This window comes from Paramormyrops kingsleyae, chromosome 7 (genome assembly GCF_048594095.1).
Source record: "Paramormyrops kingsleyae isolate MSU_618 chromosome 7, PKINGS_0.4, whole genome shotgun sequence".
In the NCBI taxonomy this organism is placed as follows: Eukaryota; Metazoa; Chordata; class Actinopteri; order Osteoglossiformes; family Mormyridae; genus Paramormyrops; species Paramormyrops kingsleyae.
Window position 1 is genome coordinate 23,359,279 of NC_132803.1, and position 17,279 is coordinate 23,376,557.

Consider the following 17,279-nt stretch of genomic DNA (forward strand, 5'->3'; position numbering starts at 1 on the left):
CCCATTCTGGCAAAGTTGACCTTACTCGCTGCCCATTCCGGATTGTCTGTACTTGGTTGGTTGTTTTCATTGGTATGTTAAGCTCAGGTATTGTGTACTGCTTACCAGAGCTAAAATATTCCTGAGCTACAAAGTAAAATCTAAGCGTGGTCTTCCTTTAGGTTCCTATGTTATACTCAACTGGCTACATGAAGATGAATAATAGCCTCTTTGTTTAAATATGCCTTAATTTCTATGTAAAAATGATATACTAGTGGTGACTGCAAAACCTAATGTTACAGAGTAAGTTAAGGGGTCAATTAAACCTCAACCTTTACCAGTGATGTAATTAGGCATTTAATTATGTATCCATTCTAAGACATGATGTAATGTGATACTGCTTCTATATTGTGGTCTGTAATCTAAGAACTCTTGCAGACAGTTATAAAAATAAATACTGCATAAATCACATATCTCTCAGACCTGGGGGGCACTAGACAAAGTCAGACTTAAATCAGTGCTAGAACTATACAGACAACATCTGAAGTTCAGTAATTTCCGGAATCATTTGAAGGAAACATTAGATAAACTACACCTCACTTGGGTCCAGTGGAAGATGGAGGATCACAACTAAGACATTTCCACTGAAAAATATAGACCATGAGAAATGAAGTAAATACAGCCATGGAAAAAGATAGGAAACCACAGCACAATTTTTTTTGTTTCACTCATTTCTCAGTTTATGTGTGGCGTCTGTCACGCTTGATGGCACACGGAACGCAGACAAAAGCGCAGGACGCCAGGAATCGGGGAACGCGGAGTTTTAATGGAAGCGGCAACAAAAGGGGCAGGCAAAACACAGGCTGACATTACAATGACCGGACTGGGGAAACAAACGGAAATGCGGACTAAATACAATGGACTAATGACAACAATCAGGAACAGCTGGTAAACACAGGGAATCCACACAGGGTTAACGAGGGGGCGTGGCACACTGAAGGAGCGGACGATCGGGGCATGACAGCGTCTGTGATAATATATATTTGTTTTTTTTGCAAATGCAGTCTGGTTCTTCATTATTTCTCACTGATGAAGGGCTCCTTCCTTGCTTTATGGGACTTCAGTCCTGCTTCTAGGAGCCTGATACAAACTGTCCTAGCAGTGCACTTCACACCTGCACTTAATGTTTCCCATTCCTTTTGAAGGTCACTTGATGTCTTCCTACGATTCAGAAGAAACTGTCAGATAAGTTACCGGTCATCTCTGGCATTAGAATATCGTTTACCTGACTGGTTTCTTGTCGTTCCCAATGTCTCCTGCTTCACCTTGTTCCTGTATACTGCTGTCTTAGAAACTCTGAGCCTGGAAGCGGCCTGCTTCTCAGCGTAGCCTTCAGCCAGCAGAACCAGGATTAAACCAGGATTTTACAATGCAGATTTGTCTAAAAATATAGACAAGTCCCCCCGGGACACTGCAACCTGCCCTCCATGACACTGAAGCTCCCTCAGATTCTGGATTCAATTTGCAAATGCGAATACTCAGCATTGACTGGCATTTTTTGTTCCCCTTTCAAGACTGTTCCAGTTCTTTCCATCCATTTTGTGGTTTTATGATCCATGACCACATCAAGAGGTGATAAAAGTCACTTTTATATCAGATTGTCATTCTGAGAAGTGGGACTGGCATGAATTTGAATAATGAACAGTGTCTCGTCAGGTCATGATAATCCGACAATAGCCAAATGTGCCACTTTATTTTTCCATATGACTCAGATTTAAAATGTGTGTCTGTGTGCTCACTTCTGTATATAATACCACCATATATATCAAGGACCGTGAATTTGATGACATTCTTCAATACTTGCTACTTGTAGCAGAAAGTCTTTGAGAAAAACTAATGCTGAAACTTTAGGTGCTTATCGCTTTGGTTGTTTGAGGCTATTAAATCCTTCACCCATCTTCGGTTGTAACATATTCTATTTAAGGTCACAGGGAGTCCAAAGGCTCCAGGTAGAAAATGAACCAGGGTAAAGTGCCAACACATCACAGGGCACACTCACACACCAGGCATTCACACCTAGGGCCAATTTGGTAACTACAGTCAACCTCAGCATCTTTTTGGATTGTGGGGGGAAACCGCACTACTCAGAAGAAACCCCACAATGGCCGAGGGAGGACTTGCAAACTCCACGCACATGGAGCCACGGCAGGGACTCGAACCCTGGTCCCAGAAATGTGAGGCAACAGTGCTAAGCACTGCCCCTGCTATTCAACCTTAAAGTGGAAAAGGCTATTCATCCCTAATTACTTAAACCCAAAAAGGTGATAATTAGGCTAAGTTCTTTAAATCGTTTGGCAAATGCCTTAATTTGGCCAGCTTGGCAAAATATAAATGCTAAAGTGAATTTGCCTAAATTAAGGTCATAGAGGCAAACCTGCAGTTTCTAAAGTTCTCCATGAAGAACCTGCTGATGTCTCTGTAGGTCACTCCGGAGACGGTTACAGAACTGCCTGTGAAACTCTGTAACTCTAGTGGTCCACAATCAGAATCTGGAGAGAGTTTGGGATGACAGCCAATATTCCCAGGAGTGACTGTCCAGCCAAAGGCTCTAAAAGATATAAGTGCAAACATCCAGGAAGCCACAAAGAACCCCTTTTCTTGGCTGAGCCCAGGTCAGTTTTCAGGACTCCAGCATCAGAAAAATGGAATATGTAACGGTGCAGCAGATCAAAGAGGCACCTGTAAGATCTTGAGGAGTTCTGGAACAACTGCTCTAAGGAGACAAAAAGTTAATTTTTTTTCTTGATATTGGACTATTTAAAAAAAGTAAAGATTGAAAACCGATTCCACAGTAAGTACCTCGTATCCAGAGTACAGTTAGTCTACAGTGGGACGGTTCAAGAATAACAAAAGGGAATAAGAAAATTGTAAGTTTGGACCTAAATCCAGTTTAGTTAACAAACAACTGTCAGGGCCAAAACTATTTTCTGGTGCTGCAAGGCACAAAACATTTGGTTGCACTCATAGCAGCTAAATATGCAGGATATTATGTGTTTGCTGCCTTTTCCTGCTGATTTCTGTGTCATTATGAGAGTTTCTCCTGTTGAGATGAAGAACAGAACCATGCAGCATGAGGAATTGCTTTATAATAACACAACATCCAGGAAACGAGAACATGGGTGACTTTCTGGGATTTAACTGGGAATGGAACAGACACATGGAGCTTACAGCACTGGAACGGGTGTCACACTAGAGTACAATTAAACAAACCCAATCAAATGAATTCTCCAAATTTAGCTGCACGCCCAGCACACAATAATTCAGCATTTTTCTTGAGGATCTTAAACCTGTTGGTTTAAGAAACATGCAAACACGCAAACCAGTGTTTCTTGTGTGCATGAATTGCACGCATATATTGTTTACATATCTGTATAGAAAGAGACAAAAACATTTTTTCTAATTACCATTAGTACAACCAAAGAAATAAAATTGAATATTAAGTACATTCCACTGGTTTAATGGCTGTATGCTTTTCAACAAATAATTAAATCATCAAAAATAGACCACGGTCCCTATCATCGACTTGTTTTCCATTGCATGCTGCAAGCAGCCTCGATGTCACACCTTTGTGTGATTAGCAGAAGTGCACCCCAAGCATGTTTCCCCAGAATAAAGAGAAACATTTCTTGTAATCAATATCCTCTGGTGAGTCACTGTGGGAAACGACTGTTTGGAAAACAGATTACACGAAGAAGGAAATGGAACGAGAAAACACACATCAAAGAGACTTGCTCTCATATGTTCATTTTATTTGATGAAGGCATGTAATGACCAAAAAGGGTCCAGGTCGACTATTATCGAATGACAACACCTACAGAGGTCATAGTGCAAAGCCAGACTAGTAGCTGACATACTGTAGTACTCAGCTGCTGAGATAACTGGGTCCACAAAAATCAGCACATCAAGCATACAGTTTTTTCCTGTCCGGATATAGCCATTTACCAACACCAACACACCAATTCTACGACAATGCTACCACGGGGGCAGTATGTGGCTCTGTGCCTGTGATCAGAAGGTTGGCGGTTCGAGCCCAGCCTTGGCACGTCTGTGAGTCCTTGATTAAGGCTCTTAACCCCCCAGCTCCCTGGGTGTCACTATGGGTGGCTGCCGTTCACAGCCAGCTCGCTCTCACCTATAGAGAGCAAGATGGGGGAGGTGTAAAGAGAGTTTCCCCATGGGGATCAATAAAGTACCAATTATTACTGATGTTAATGCTTTGATCTTAATTCAAAATCAAAATAATCTGCTATATTAACCATTATGCTTTACCATCCCTATTATGCATCACTGGACATTTGTGTCCTTACACTGGTCTCATTTATGGTCCTTTGTTACTGAGCACTGGACCGATTTACAGTCAGACATTATGCTACAGTGGACCACGCTGGAACATTTTAATGATTCCTTATGATGCGTCTTAACTGTGTCCAGTTCAGGCGAAGGGAAAATATAGCCCAGGGACTCTCTACTACATCAATTATACATTCAAAATCCCCAATCCAGAGTAACACACTATAAAATTGCAAACATGCTGTGCTTGTCCAAAGCTGTAAAATGTCACAACTTCGTCCAGCTGTCTTAGGAAGTGTTGGTTTTTATTGAACTTTTCTATGGAAAATGAGTTGGTTCTAGATTCCAAAATCTGAGTGTTCTGCCTTTCTCAATGCATGCATTGTGAGAGACGCTGTTGGAAAATGCCTACATCCAGGAATTATATCCAGGTTCAGATACCATGCCTGCAATCAGAAGGTCGCTGGCTCAAATCCCACGATCAGCTGCGTGATCCCATCACTGGGGCCTTAAGTGTGGCCCGTAACTGCAAATGCTCCAGGGACTGACTGAATATAGTAAAAATATACTAATGCATTAGATTTTGAGATAATTCTGGATCTTCAAAGAGAAGCTAAAATCCTTCAGAAAAAAAAAATAATTTTAGAAGTTCTCTTCCTCCATCCTCTCGTTTTGATTAAGATATAATGTAGCAATACACAACAATATAATTTAATATTAAGGTCTTTATCATGTGGAAAGACTGAGAATTTTTAGTAAAAGGAGGAGAGCTGGGAGGTTAGTACATTGGGGATTAAGAATGGGCTGTAATCTGGATCTGGACAGACGGCTGTGGTAACAGACTGCAGAACAGAGCACTGAATGTTGCAACACTGAAATACTTTAGTCTCTTATTCTAAAAACCTGTGTCAGACAACACAGATGAACTAAAAACATGCACCTAACCTCTGATTGTAGAGGTTAAGGACAGCTTTCATGAAACAGACCAAAGCGGCATTCAGGCCCTGCCATACAGTCATACTCTATTGTTTGCTTGAGTAACCTTGAGAAATCAGGGTCTTCAGCATCAGTGTGACTGTTTTATACAGTGTTACTGACTGCAAGTATGAATCCATTATTATTACCAACATTTAATGAGCCATTAGAGAATATTTTGACTAAGTTTCATTCATAAAAAAATCATAAAGTAGCATACCACCATGTCAAATAAAATGGTTTATAAACATACAGATTTATATGAGGGAATCTGCAAACTGAATCCGATTTCTATGCTCCCGATAGTCCTGATATCCATGAAATCCAAGGAATTGCTCAGCATCACTGATGCAGCAAAATACCTTATTAAGTGGAATGTTGTTCAGTGGGGCAATAACTTAACAATAATTTTCATAAATAAAACACAACTAATCAGCACCAGGTGCCGGTACTCCCCTTGTTATTCAGTACCAGGTGCAGGTACTCCCCTTGTTATTCAGTACCAGGTGCTGGTACTCCCCTTGTTATTCAGTGCCTGGTGCCGGTACTCCCCTTGGTATTCAGTACCTGGTGCCGGTACTCCCCTTGGTATTCAGTACCAGGTGCCGGTACTCCCCTTGGTATTCAGTGCCAGGTGCCGGTACTCCCCTTGGTATTCAGTGCCTGGTGCCGGTACTCCCCTTGGTATTCAGTACCTGGTGCCGGTACTCCCCTTGTCATTCAGTACCAGGTGCCGGTACTCCCCTTGGTATTCAGTGCCTGGTGCCGGTACTCCCCTTGGTATTCAGTACCTGGTGCCGGTACTCCCCTTGTTATTCAGTACCAGGTGCCGGTACTCCCCTTGTTATTCAGTACCTGGTGCCGGTACTCCCCTTGGTATTCAGTGCCAGGTGCCGGTACTCCCCTTGTTATTCAGTACCTGGTGCCGGTACTCCCCTTGGTATTCAGTACCAGGTGCCGGTACCCCCCTTGGTATTCAGTACCTGGTGCCGGTACTCCCCTTGGTATTCAGTACCAGGTGCCGGTACTCCCCTTGGTATTCAGTGCCAGGTGCCGGTATTCCCCTTGGTATTCAGTACCAGGTGCCGGTACTCCCCTTGGTATTCAGTGCCAGGTGCCGGTACTCCCCTTGGTATTCAGTGCCAGGTGCCGGTACTCCCCTTGGTATTCAGTACCTGGTGCCGGTACTCCCCTTGGTATTCATTACCAGGTTCCGGTACTCCCCTTGGTATCCAGTAGTAGGTGCTGGTACTCCCCTTGGTATCCAGTATCAGGTACCGGTTCTCCTCTTGTTATTCTGTCCCAGGTGCCAATACTCCCTGTTACTTCCCTTGGTATTCAGTACTAGATGTTGGTATTCCCCTTGTAATTCAGCACTAGGTGATACTGATAATAGACAATTATGTTACCGGTTTATGCATTTACTATACTTTACTTTTTATTGCTATTTAGGCTATAAAATACAGCCTAGGTGTATAGTAAACTATACCATCTAGGTTTGTGTAAGTACACGCTGCGATATTCTCACAATAACAAAATTGCTTAACGACGCATTTCTCAGAAAGTGTCCCTGTCCTAAAGCAACGCATGACTGTATTGATTCTGCTAAGTGAAATTGCACTGATGCATTATTTCTACTTCATATATCCTGTGTATTTATCCTGTCATTCCTGCTTTTACTATATGTTAATGTTATTTTAGGTTTTGTGTGTTATTTGGTATGATCTGTTTTTTTGGGGTCTGGGGGATTTTTTTCCCATATAAATTAAGGGTAATCGCTTCTCCGCTTCACGCCATTTAGGCTTTTGAAAGGTTTCACAGGAATGATCTTCTTTTGTAAAGCAGCGCATACCCGCAGTGCTGATTCCAGCTGGACATTTCCGGCACTGCGTCCAACTTAGAGGTCATCATTATGCCCAAATAAAGCTGATGAAAATAGATATAACCTATTAGCTAATAATAGCCCACAGGAACATTCGTTGCTTGCAATAAATGTAAAAAAAAAGGGTTTAATATTGATATACTATTAACACCTGCAATCTCAGGATGCCAGTTGTAATGGTACCTGACAGCAAAGATAAACACGGGTGTTGGGTGACCAATGAAGGATGGAAAGTTCTGCTTTAAAACGTGCTATAAACCTGCCGACCACGAGAATACACGAGGAAACAGCTGATCCGAGTCCCAGGGGAAGTGGCCGCACGCGCACACTGTGCACAGTCTCCTTTTAAAGGCATTCAGATGGCGAGAGCCACATGGCCAGAGGGCCCCCAGAGACCCCACCCTGCGGCACCTCTGACAGCGCAACAGCGGGAATTTCCTGAGCCACTAACACGATAAAAGCTCACGCTGGTTAAAGGCTCCGCTTCACCCCACTGCTGACTAGAGGATGACCTCGTTTTACTACATTGTGTGCACATTTGCTTGCTCCATTTGCGGGATGTTTCAGGTCAGGGCCATTTATCCTGACCAGTGCCACCACAGCCTGTTGCTTACGCAGGGGGAAAAAGGGGGTGGGGGGGTTTGTCAAATGATCATGTGTGGCTTTACTGTTAGGGGCAGGGCCGGGATTCCTGTAAGTGAAGCCCAGGTTGATTCCCGTTCACACCAAGGCAGGGTGTGAGGTTTTGCACATGCGAGAATGAGACAAAAGTGCTGTAAATACACCGCAGGGCAATACTGCCACGTCTCCTCCAATGACGGTGGGAAGCGGGCAGTGACAGCGAGCCAGCAGCCAATGAGGGGACGGCTGTGGTTGTGGACCTCACGCTCCTGCATTGTTGTGGTGCCCCAAAGAGCCAAATGCCTGCGCTTGTCCTGGCATCCTCATTTGTCTCTCTCTACCTCGAGCCATGCAGCGGCGGTGAGGCTAGACACTGCGGAACTTCAGCCGGTAAACAGACTGCGGCCTCTTACGCTGACAGCAACAAAGAAAACCCCCCGACGAGGAAGCTGCAGGTACCAGCAGAACATCTCTAGTACTATGAAAGAAGTTCAAGAATCTGAAATATTCATCTCAGATTGTTTTCCGGATATATCAGTTGTAACATTTAATCCCACCTATCAGGGTTGGGGCCATTCCGGAATGCATTGATCAATTCCAGTCCAAATCAGGAAATGGAACTGGAGTTGGGATTGGAAAAAAAGTACAGGGAACAGAATTGGAGTTGAATTTGAATTTCAGGGAGATTTAAGTTCCAACTCCAGTTCCATTTCCTGATTTGGACTGGAATTGATCAATGCATTCCGGAATGGTCCCAGCCCTGCCACCTATGAAACGTCCTAATGTTGGGTACTGCGACGAAATCACGCCCCTCTTTTCGTGCTTGAAGACTCACCCATCGATCGATCCTGCCTTGTGCTGGAGTTACAGCCAATCTTGCATAATTAATCTTATTTGTTAATTTTTCAGCACTCATACAATTTAAGTATTTCATTAAATACATTTTTGACACTTTCAGTATCATGCCGATTTACTAACAGTATTTTGTATCTTGTATACTGAAGTACCTGTATGAGTTCCATAGGCTATATGTGTCAGTATCACTCACATATTTATGACAGCACATCCTTATAAAGTAATTTAGTCTATTGAAATTGGCAACCCATGTATTTTATAAAGGTAGGGTGCTCTGATAAAGCATTTCAGTCTATTGAGATGTGCTACCTGTAGCTTTAACACTCGTAATACAATCTGATAAGGTATTTCAGACTGTCACCATGCCAACTTATATTACATTGGTTTTTTTAATTAGTCATTTATTTTTTCTTTTATAATCTGCTTTAAGTTTCAGCACATAAAAATGACTGTAGCATTTTTCAATAGGGTAGCACCGATTGATAGATATATCTGTCAAAACATATTTCAGTAGGACAACTCCACATGATAGCACAAATCATCAGAACACCAGACCTCCGCACTGAAACATAAGGCAGTAAAATAGAGTGACGGCAGTAGAATGAGGACGAGGGAACACTGCTATACTGATTACACCCGAGCCCCTTACATGCGGAACATTTGTAGTGGGCCACTTGCTTCTGTGGTCTGTTTCTCCACAGCGACACAGACCAGGAAATGTTTCTACGCACAGCTAAGCGCAAAATATCAGCAGGACCAACCTCAAATAATCACTGCCAGCATCGCAATCAGTTTTCCATTGCCGTGGATTTCACACTTACATTCATTTTCTTGCTTGTACAAAAATCACATATGGAATAACATCATCGTCGACTGCCAGGAATCATTTTTCCAGAAATGGTTTTTCCATTATTTTCCATCAGTTATTTTGTTCTGCACTCAAGACACTGAAAAAAACATGTAGCGTTGCCAGGTAACTTCTGTTTTACTGGGAGGTTTGCACAATAGAAAACAGAAATTAACATAGATTAACTTTGCTTTTAAAATTTAAACACATACGGTACATACATTTTGTCCGGGCACACTATAGCACAGTTTGGGCCAAAGTTTTCATGAGGGAAAAACATATGTTGTGTTATACCAGTCACTTACGTAACAGAAAACCAGATTTTGGCAGCACTTTTAACTCTTAGCGTTATTTTTCAGGACTCTGATTGACACTGATGATTCCCCCAGACTGAAGCGCTTTTGAGGAGTCATGACGGGTTCCTGGTACGCACAGCGTGACAGAGAACCCCCTCAAAGATCTGGGACACTGCAGATCAGGTTACAGAACCGAGACCAAACCAGGTCTCACCATACTAAATGAAAAGCAGCACAGTCCCTCCCAGTTTTTGGCTGTCTCTGTCTCTGCTGACACAACTAACCAGACTTCATCCCTGCCGGGGGAAGTACGATTCCGCCCCAGGAAAGCAAACTGAAGTGTAAGAGGCGGATCTGCCAAGGAAATCCGAGCGTCGTTCACAGTTTGTTTAACTATTTGTAGCGAGAATATGATGAGTGTTATGACCCGAGAAAACGTGACTAATTCACCCCGGTCACTTTCCAGAAGCTATACTTCTACAGTTTTTTGTGTTGCTGTATAAAAGCAGGTAATTCTCTAGCCACGGTACCATACAGGACGAATCTTAATCATGCTATATGCTGCCTCCAAACACAAAACTCTCTATGAGCTTTATTCTCAAGTATATTTTTATCCAGTGGGAGTCTTCAATCAATACTGATTTGGGAAAAGCTTCTCATTCTGTCTGTATGCTCCTGGCATCACCAAACTACACACTCAGCAGTAACGAATGCCAAGCAACTGCTCTTATTCCCAGACCTTTTGCTGTGAGCATCATTCTGATTGGACAGGCATACACAGTGCCGGTTTAGAAAAACAAGTCAATCCCTACCTTTCGACCTGATTGGCCAGGTAATCCAGGCGGGCCCATCATGCCCGAGTCGCCCTGAAACAACAAACACTTATTAAAGTCACCTTGACACAACGCAAGTAAGAGACTCATCGAGCTTAAAATACTGTAAAACTATTTTGGTCACGTTCCACTCTGATCCCACACAGTTTATTCTCATTATCTGTGAGTGTTTATTTACCAGTTTTCTGGTAGAATGACGGATAAAATCCAATTATATAAAAACAAACAAATTGAAAATATTTTCAGTTTAATTGCAAAATGCGTTGAATAGAACCGTTTACACATGCAAAGAAACACGGTGGTCTGAAGCTAAGATGTTAGCTACAGTGCTAACCCAAGAAGTGCATGTGTATGTCTGCAAATCTATATGCATTCAAAGTGAATAAAATATGTCTATAACAAAAACAATGTCAAAGAAGGACGGATTGCCTGCACTATCCCCCATTTATGTAAATCATAGGATACTTTATAATTACGGAGTATTTATATTTATTTATTAACTGTTGTGACATTACAATTGCGTGCTACAGTAAAATTTGCCAGCTGTTCGGGTCAGGAAGTACGTGAATTATCTGTTTATTAGACCTTCCCAAACATCGTTTCCTCTTTGTCACAGATGGTGACCTGAGTTTTCTGCTGACAAATGCTGACAAGATGAGGGAATATGTCAGCAACCAGAGTCCGTGCCCACAGACATACACTTCCTTTGAAAAACTCAGTTCTTGTAACCTAGTGAGACAATGGCTTAAATGCAGGGTTGCGGGCATCTTCTCGGCAAGGAAGAGGGATGAAGATATGAGATTTGGTTTTGCGGTCAAGCTGCAATAAAGCTTCTAGAGTGTCACTGGCCAATAGAGGAGGCTTTAATTGGTTGGTGGATGGGGGGAAGTACCCGATTGGCTGGTGAAAGGAGAATAGTTCTTCCTGAGAATACCTAGTTCCCTGTGCGGAATGAGCTGCACATCAAGGTTTAATTAGTTTGTATGTTCCCTCCTGTGCTCCACGGCATTGCTTCCACATTGCAACAAAGATCTGAATTGGAAATCAAGTGACCGTGACACGGCTGTGTTTGTTCAATACCTTTGATCTGGCTCAACATTAGAAGGAAAACATCCAATAGCTGTTTCAAAATTATTAATGGTAATATTTTTTTCAAGTAAAGATCTTACGATCAGGTTCCAAATAGTCTCAGTGCAAAATAAATACAGTGTCATTTTGATTATATTTTTATTTCAAAAGTGGGACACTTCAATAACTATTAAACTGGTCTCAATTGCATCTAATCATAGGAGAATCAGATCATATTGAATCAATGTTGAACCGATGTGTATGAAATTGTTAACTTTACCCATATCCTTTTGTATCATATCTAGATGCGTGTTGTATCATCTGAGTGGTACCACGCAGGTACCGGGTGTGCATTTGGAAAAGCACTGCTACAGACATGAGAACCAACATTCCACAGAATGTTCTGGAAGCAAAAAGGTAACAGTACTCACTTTGTCTCCACTGGGTGCAGTTCCAGGTGAGAGTCCTGAGTCTCCTTTTCTCCCCTGAAACAGAGCGATATTTCCGGTGATCAGTGACTTTATTACACTTGTTATTTGGGCTTATTTAAGTGGTATTTCTGTAGACTCCTCCCTCCTTCTAGCAATAGAAAATAGTTCAGAACTACAGTTTGGACCCAAGGGCCTCGCTGTCCCATCATTACATAATCTGTTATGAATTTATAGTACCATAATAAAGATGGTTCTTTTCTCTTGTCTAGGGGAACCATACTGTCCTACTGTTTTATTCCTGACAACTGCTTTGTTTATGAAACATAATTTAGAATTCAGATATATCTGAGTTCATAATATGCATGATGAGCTTCTTTGCAAATAGAAAACAACATCCGTCCTGAGTGTTCACCCAGTGACGGGGGTAAGACCCCCTGGGAAAGACCCCCTGGGATTTATGTTTAGGACAAAGGTGTGCTCACTCTCATGAGTCATGTATATCATAAATTACACTCATGACGAGTCTCTGTAGGACTTTGCAGTGGAAAAAATCATGTCAGGAAAATGTATTTCCTGCCCAGCATGTAAAATAATGATGTGTGTTACACATCAAAGCAATCTGTGGGAAATTAAACGGAGATTGACGCTTTTTTTTCCACAAGCACTCCGGTGGTGTAGAACTCCCGGATGAAAAAATAAAATTACAATGTAGGACACAACATCAAATATTTGGGTAAACTGTTGTGAAAACCTGGCCTGTGACAAATTCTTAACACATAATCTGACAGAGGAAAAGCCATGCATATAAAATCACAGGAAAAAGAAATGAACATGTTATGAATTAATTGCTGGAATAAATCTGGAAGGAATTTAGTGATGTAATTCTCCGGCTCAATACAATTGTTCTTCGGTCTTTTAAATGATTAGCATAAACTTCTTTCACAGAAACAAGACAGTATTTGGTTTGGCATTGTAAGCCCTTTAGAGTAGTAATTACTATTTATTTCTAAATATGTAGATTTGAAGCTTATATTAAATACCACAGAAAATAAACATTACTAACATCTACTAAAATAAAAGTATTCTATAGTACATCTTTTTCCTTTTCCTGTCAAATCAGAATATTAATTCTGTCTGTACAGTCTGTCAATGGATCGATGTTACTGTAAATAGCATTCACCCTCCATTTAAGCAGCCTTTATAGTGGTTATATCTGGATCCTGTCCAGTTAAGAAGAGTTACTGCATATAAGGCCTGTTGCAGGTAGATATACAAATTGTACAGCATGAAATTTAAAACCCTAGAAATACTTCATGTTTTGGGAGATGTAGACTTTGTTTTCTAACTGGTGTAAACCTTTTCAAGTGGCAAATGAGTTACCAGCACAATATGTTTTCGCTCAATAATTTCCCTCAGTATGGAAAAGGGCCCCTTAAGTTCTAATCTGATAATTTAACTTATCAGACTTTCATGATGATTACTGGAGCGGAGAAAAGGTGCGAAGTGCTGAAGAAAACCTCAGGAAGGGGCAGAGTCCTCAGCGCTGGAGGAGGGACCCGAGAGCGACACCTAAGCTCTTTCAGGGTGGGGGGGCGGGGGCTGATTCTGTTGTTCCAGCTGCCATTTTCAGGAAGCTCACAAAAACACGCCTCGGCCACGGGCGAAACACAAGGGGCCTGTTCACTGGGACGTCCTATCCGCCGATCTCGCACATGAGGTCCCCACTGGGAGATCTCGGCACACAGGGAAGGCCAATCTGCAGCTTAATCAGGGTCCCTCATTACATAAATGGGCTTATAAAATGCGGGGCTTTACAGAGTGCGCTCTAATCTGGCGTGGAGAGATCGCTGCAACGTTATGTTGAATGAGGGCCTCGATGAAGCCTTGCAGTGACCCAACAAAGTACGACACGTGTGGTAAAGGAGAGCCGTACTGGCTGCAGCTGGAGTCGTTTTTACCCATTTGTGGTGTTTCTCTAAACACTCAGGTATGTCTGCTACAGTCCTTTCAAAGGCGTCGGTGACGATACCACCTAACGTACACGAGCCGTCATTGTAAAGTAATGACTACATGGTTTCTGGGCTTCAACAGGCATGGAAGCATTTCTGCCTCATATGTTCCACTGACCACTAATAAATCGCCAATGAATGTCTTCTACAGTCCCATGAATGGGATGACATCACAGTGCTGTTTTAGGGCCTAGGTGACAGGAGGTGGCTCTGACATTCTGCTGTTTACAATGCGAGTACAGTCCTGACCCATACGTCCTCTTCTCTTTTCCACTCTTTTATTACCGACTCCATTCTGCCGACTGATTCATTACACGTTTCTGGATGGAAAGCTGCCTGCTCACAGGCAGGTGTTCTTCCAATTTCGCAGTCTTCTGCCGTCTGTCTGCACAAAGCATTACATGAAAAGGATCCTTTCCTATCTGGGCTAAACCCAACATCACTGGAACTGCGCCCAGCCATCAATTCGGTGCATGGAAAGACATAGCGGCACCTTGTAGGAACCAAGACGGCAGATATTTCCTGCAGGTTTATATGGGGTGTGGTGGGGTCATAACCTTCATATGTAGACTTCGAGGTACAAATATGAAGTCGACTCAGGCTGTTTCGTTCCAAGTACTGTAAATCCCAAGAAGAAGAAAGAACAGAAAGCTGCGTCTAATAAGAATCAGCATATGCAGCACCGCACTGTACATTCATACCTTTAAGTCCTGCCTCTTCATTCATTCATCAAATTCTTCTTAGAGTACTCTTTTCATTCACGTTCAACTTCTTCCTAGCATAGAATACTCTTCTTAGAGTATAGTACACTATTCATTGACTTTCAACTTCTTCCTAGCATAGAATACTCTGCTTAGAGTAGAGTATTTCACTTTCAAGTTCTTCTTCGAATAGAGTACTTAGAGTACTTCTCTCCAACCAGAAGTATCCAGTGGGGGTGTGGTGGGATAATAGGGTCTCTTTATGAAGGGGATACTCTAGCCCACCGCCAGCTACCTCCCGTACTCCCAGTGGGATGTAGGGCAAGTGTCACAGAGGCAGGGGTAAAACCGGCTCCGACATAAAAGGAGGATTTAATAAGAGGAACCAAAAGAGTGTGCTGACAACCTTTTCATCAGTCCTGTCTGATGTTTGGTTTTTTCAAAGAAAACACAGAGACAGAAGCAGCGGGGCTAAGGACCTGCCACCAGGACCTGTCACTGGCAGGTGACGCCTCTCCCTGCATTTACGTGATATTCGCTTTATTTAGCAGATGCTTTTCTGCAAAACTACGTACGAGTGATGCAAACAGCACGTTACAAACACACGGCTGTCAGAGGATCAACTCGGCATAAATGCAGACAGGCTGAGCTTCCGATGAGCAACCAGTGAAAGCAGTTTTGGAGAAGGAGCTACACAACATCATCCTTACAAAGAAACAGAGAACCTAACATTACTACTCAAGTCGGCAGAAAGTGGAACACTGAGCGAGCATGGAGGGGTGGAGGCTGGCTGGGGGATTCCAGGGAGAGATGGGTTTTCTGGTGTTTCTTGGAAGTGGAAAAGGAATCTTCAGTTTCTCTTTCACAAGACATGCTGCTACCTAGTTTCATTCAGCCTACAGTACATCTATGATGTAGTCTACAAAGCAGAATTCAGTAACACTTTACTTAAAGCTGTCATCTATAATGCACTTCATAATGCACTATAATGGTCGGTATAAGAATTAATAAAGCATTATAACCTCTTCTATTGACAGCCATAAGGCATTATAGTGTTCATAATAATACTTCATAAGCTCCAGTGAAGCTTGTATCTATGCAGTACACAGCATCCTTAATGCTTATACTGACCATTATAATGCATTATAAAGGTATATATAGTGCATTATAGATGAGAGCTTCATAAGGCAGTCATAATGCATAATAAACATGGCTATAATGTGTTATGCCTTTTTTTTATAAATATATATCTGCCATGTTTATAATGCTTTATGAATGCATTATAATGTGTTATGAATATGTTCATAGATTCTTATAAGCAGAGCATTCACAGAAAGTGCCACCAAGAATTCTTCTTATTGGTTTTTTATTTTCATAATTGTTTCATAAGATAAAGTGTCATGATGTTTTGATGGATTTTTGACATTAAGAGTTTTTATTGAATACATCACTACATCCCACTTTCTTCCTTTGCAATGAAAACTAACTCTTTTGGTACACAATATGACAATATGGCAATATGATTCCTGCACTTAAAAACTGCAACATTTCCAAAACGCCCTCTACTTTATTAATAATCCGGATATGTTATCTCCTACATAATCCTTCATGAGCACAAAGTCATTGCCAAAATCAGTCATCCAATTTGAAATTCATAGGAGATTACAAGCAAACATCTGTTTTAGCAATATAAGCCTGGCTGTAAGGAATCGTGGAAGATACTTTGGAATATCTGACCCTGAGTATTTAAGTTTGCAAACTGTATCTGTTATTTGGCCACTACAGCAATCAGGGTAGTCCTTTGAGAACCTCATAAACTGCAACACTCACTAGTGTTGATTATCTAAGAGGTTGGAGCCTCTCTGCTCTCATTTATCCTCACTTTTCCCTATCCTCTGAACACTCTAGGTACATATTTCCAGAAAAATGTCAGCTGCCTCACTATTCACAGTGGTACAGAGAGGAATTCTGGAAACACTGCTATTTATTTTTTGGTCCTGGTATGTAAATATACAGTCACGGAAGCCAAGTTTAGCTTAACATGTGCTATTCTGCATTTACACCCAAAACATCTGTGTGCATCTGTGAATACACTGCATCCATGAACATGCTGCATCGGTGAACACACTGCGTCTGTGAACACACTGCATCGGTGAACACGCTGCATCTGTGAACACGCTGCATCGGTGAACACGCTGAATCTGTGAACATGCTGCATCGGTGAACACGCTGCATCTGTGAACACGCTGCATCGGTGTGTACCTTTAGTCCAGGTGGACCTGGAGGCCCTGGATTCCCATGTGGTCCTGGAGGACCCTGCAATGGAAACACAGAAAGTCCATACTCAGGAACACTGGCTTGTAAACAAAAGTATATGATATTATCTGGTATACATCAGAAAATTGAATCAAGTGGGATTAAAAACTATTTTC

The 17,279-nt window shown here is 42.0% G+C and overlaps 1 protein-coding gene across 3 annotated transcripts in view; it reads right to left on the reverse strand.

Annotated features, from left to right (window-relative positions):
* Nucleotides 1–17,279, reverse strand: part of col27a1b (collagen, type XXVII, alpha 1b) — a 107,035-nt gene that overhangs the window by 62,865 nt on the left and 26,891 nt on the right. For all 3 annotated transcript variants that reach the window (XM_023807930.2, XM_023807931.2, XM_023807929.2), the window contains exons 5-7: nt 17,110–17,163; nt 12,138–12,191; nt 10,618–10,671 (exon numbers count right to left, since the gene is read on the reverse strand). In XM_023807930.2, coding sequence (XP_023663698.2) covers nt 10,618–10,671; nt 12,138–12,191; nt 17,110–17,163 — 162 coding nt within the window. The remainder of the gene's footprint in view (nt 1–10,617; nt 10,672–12,137; nt 12,192–17,109; nt 17,164–17,279) is intronic.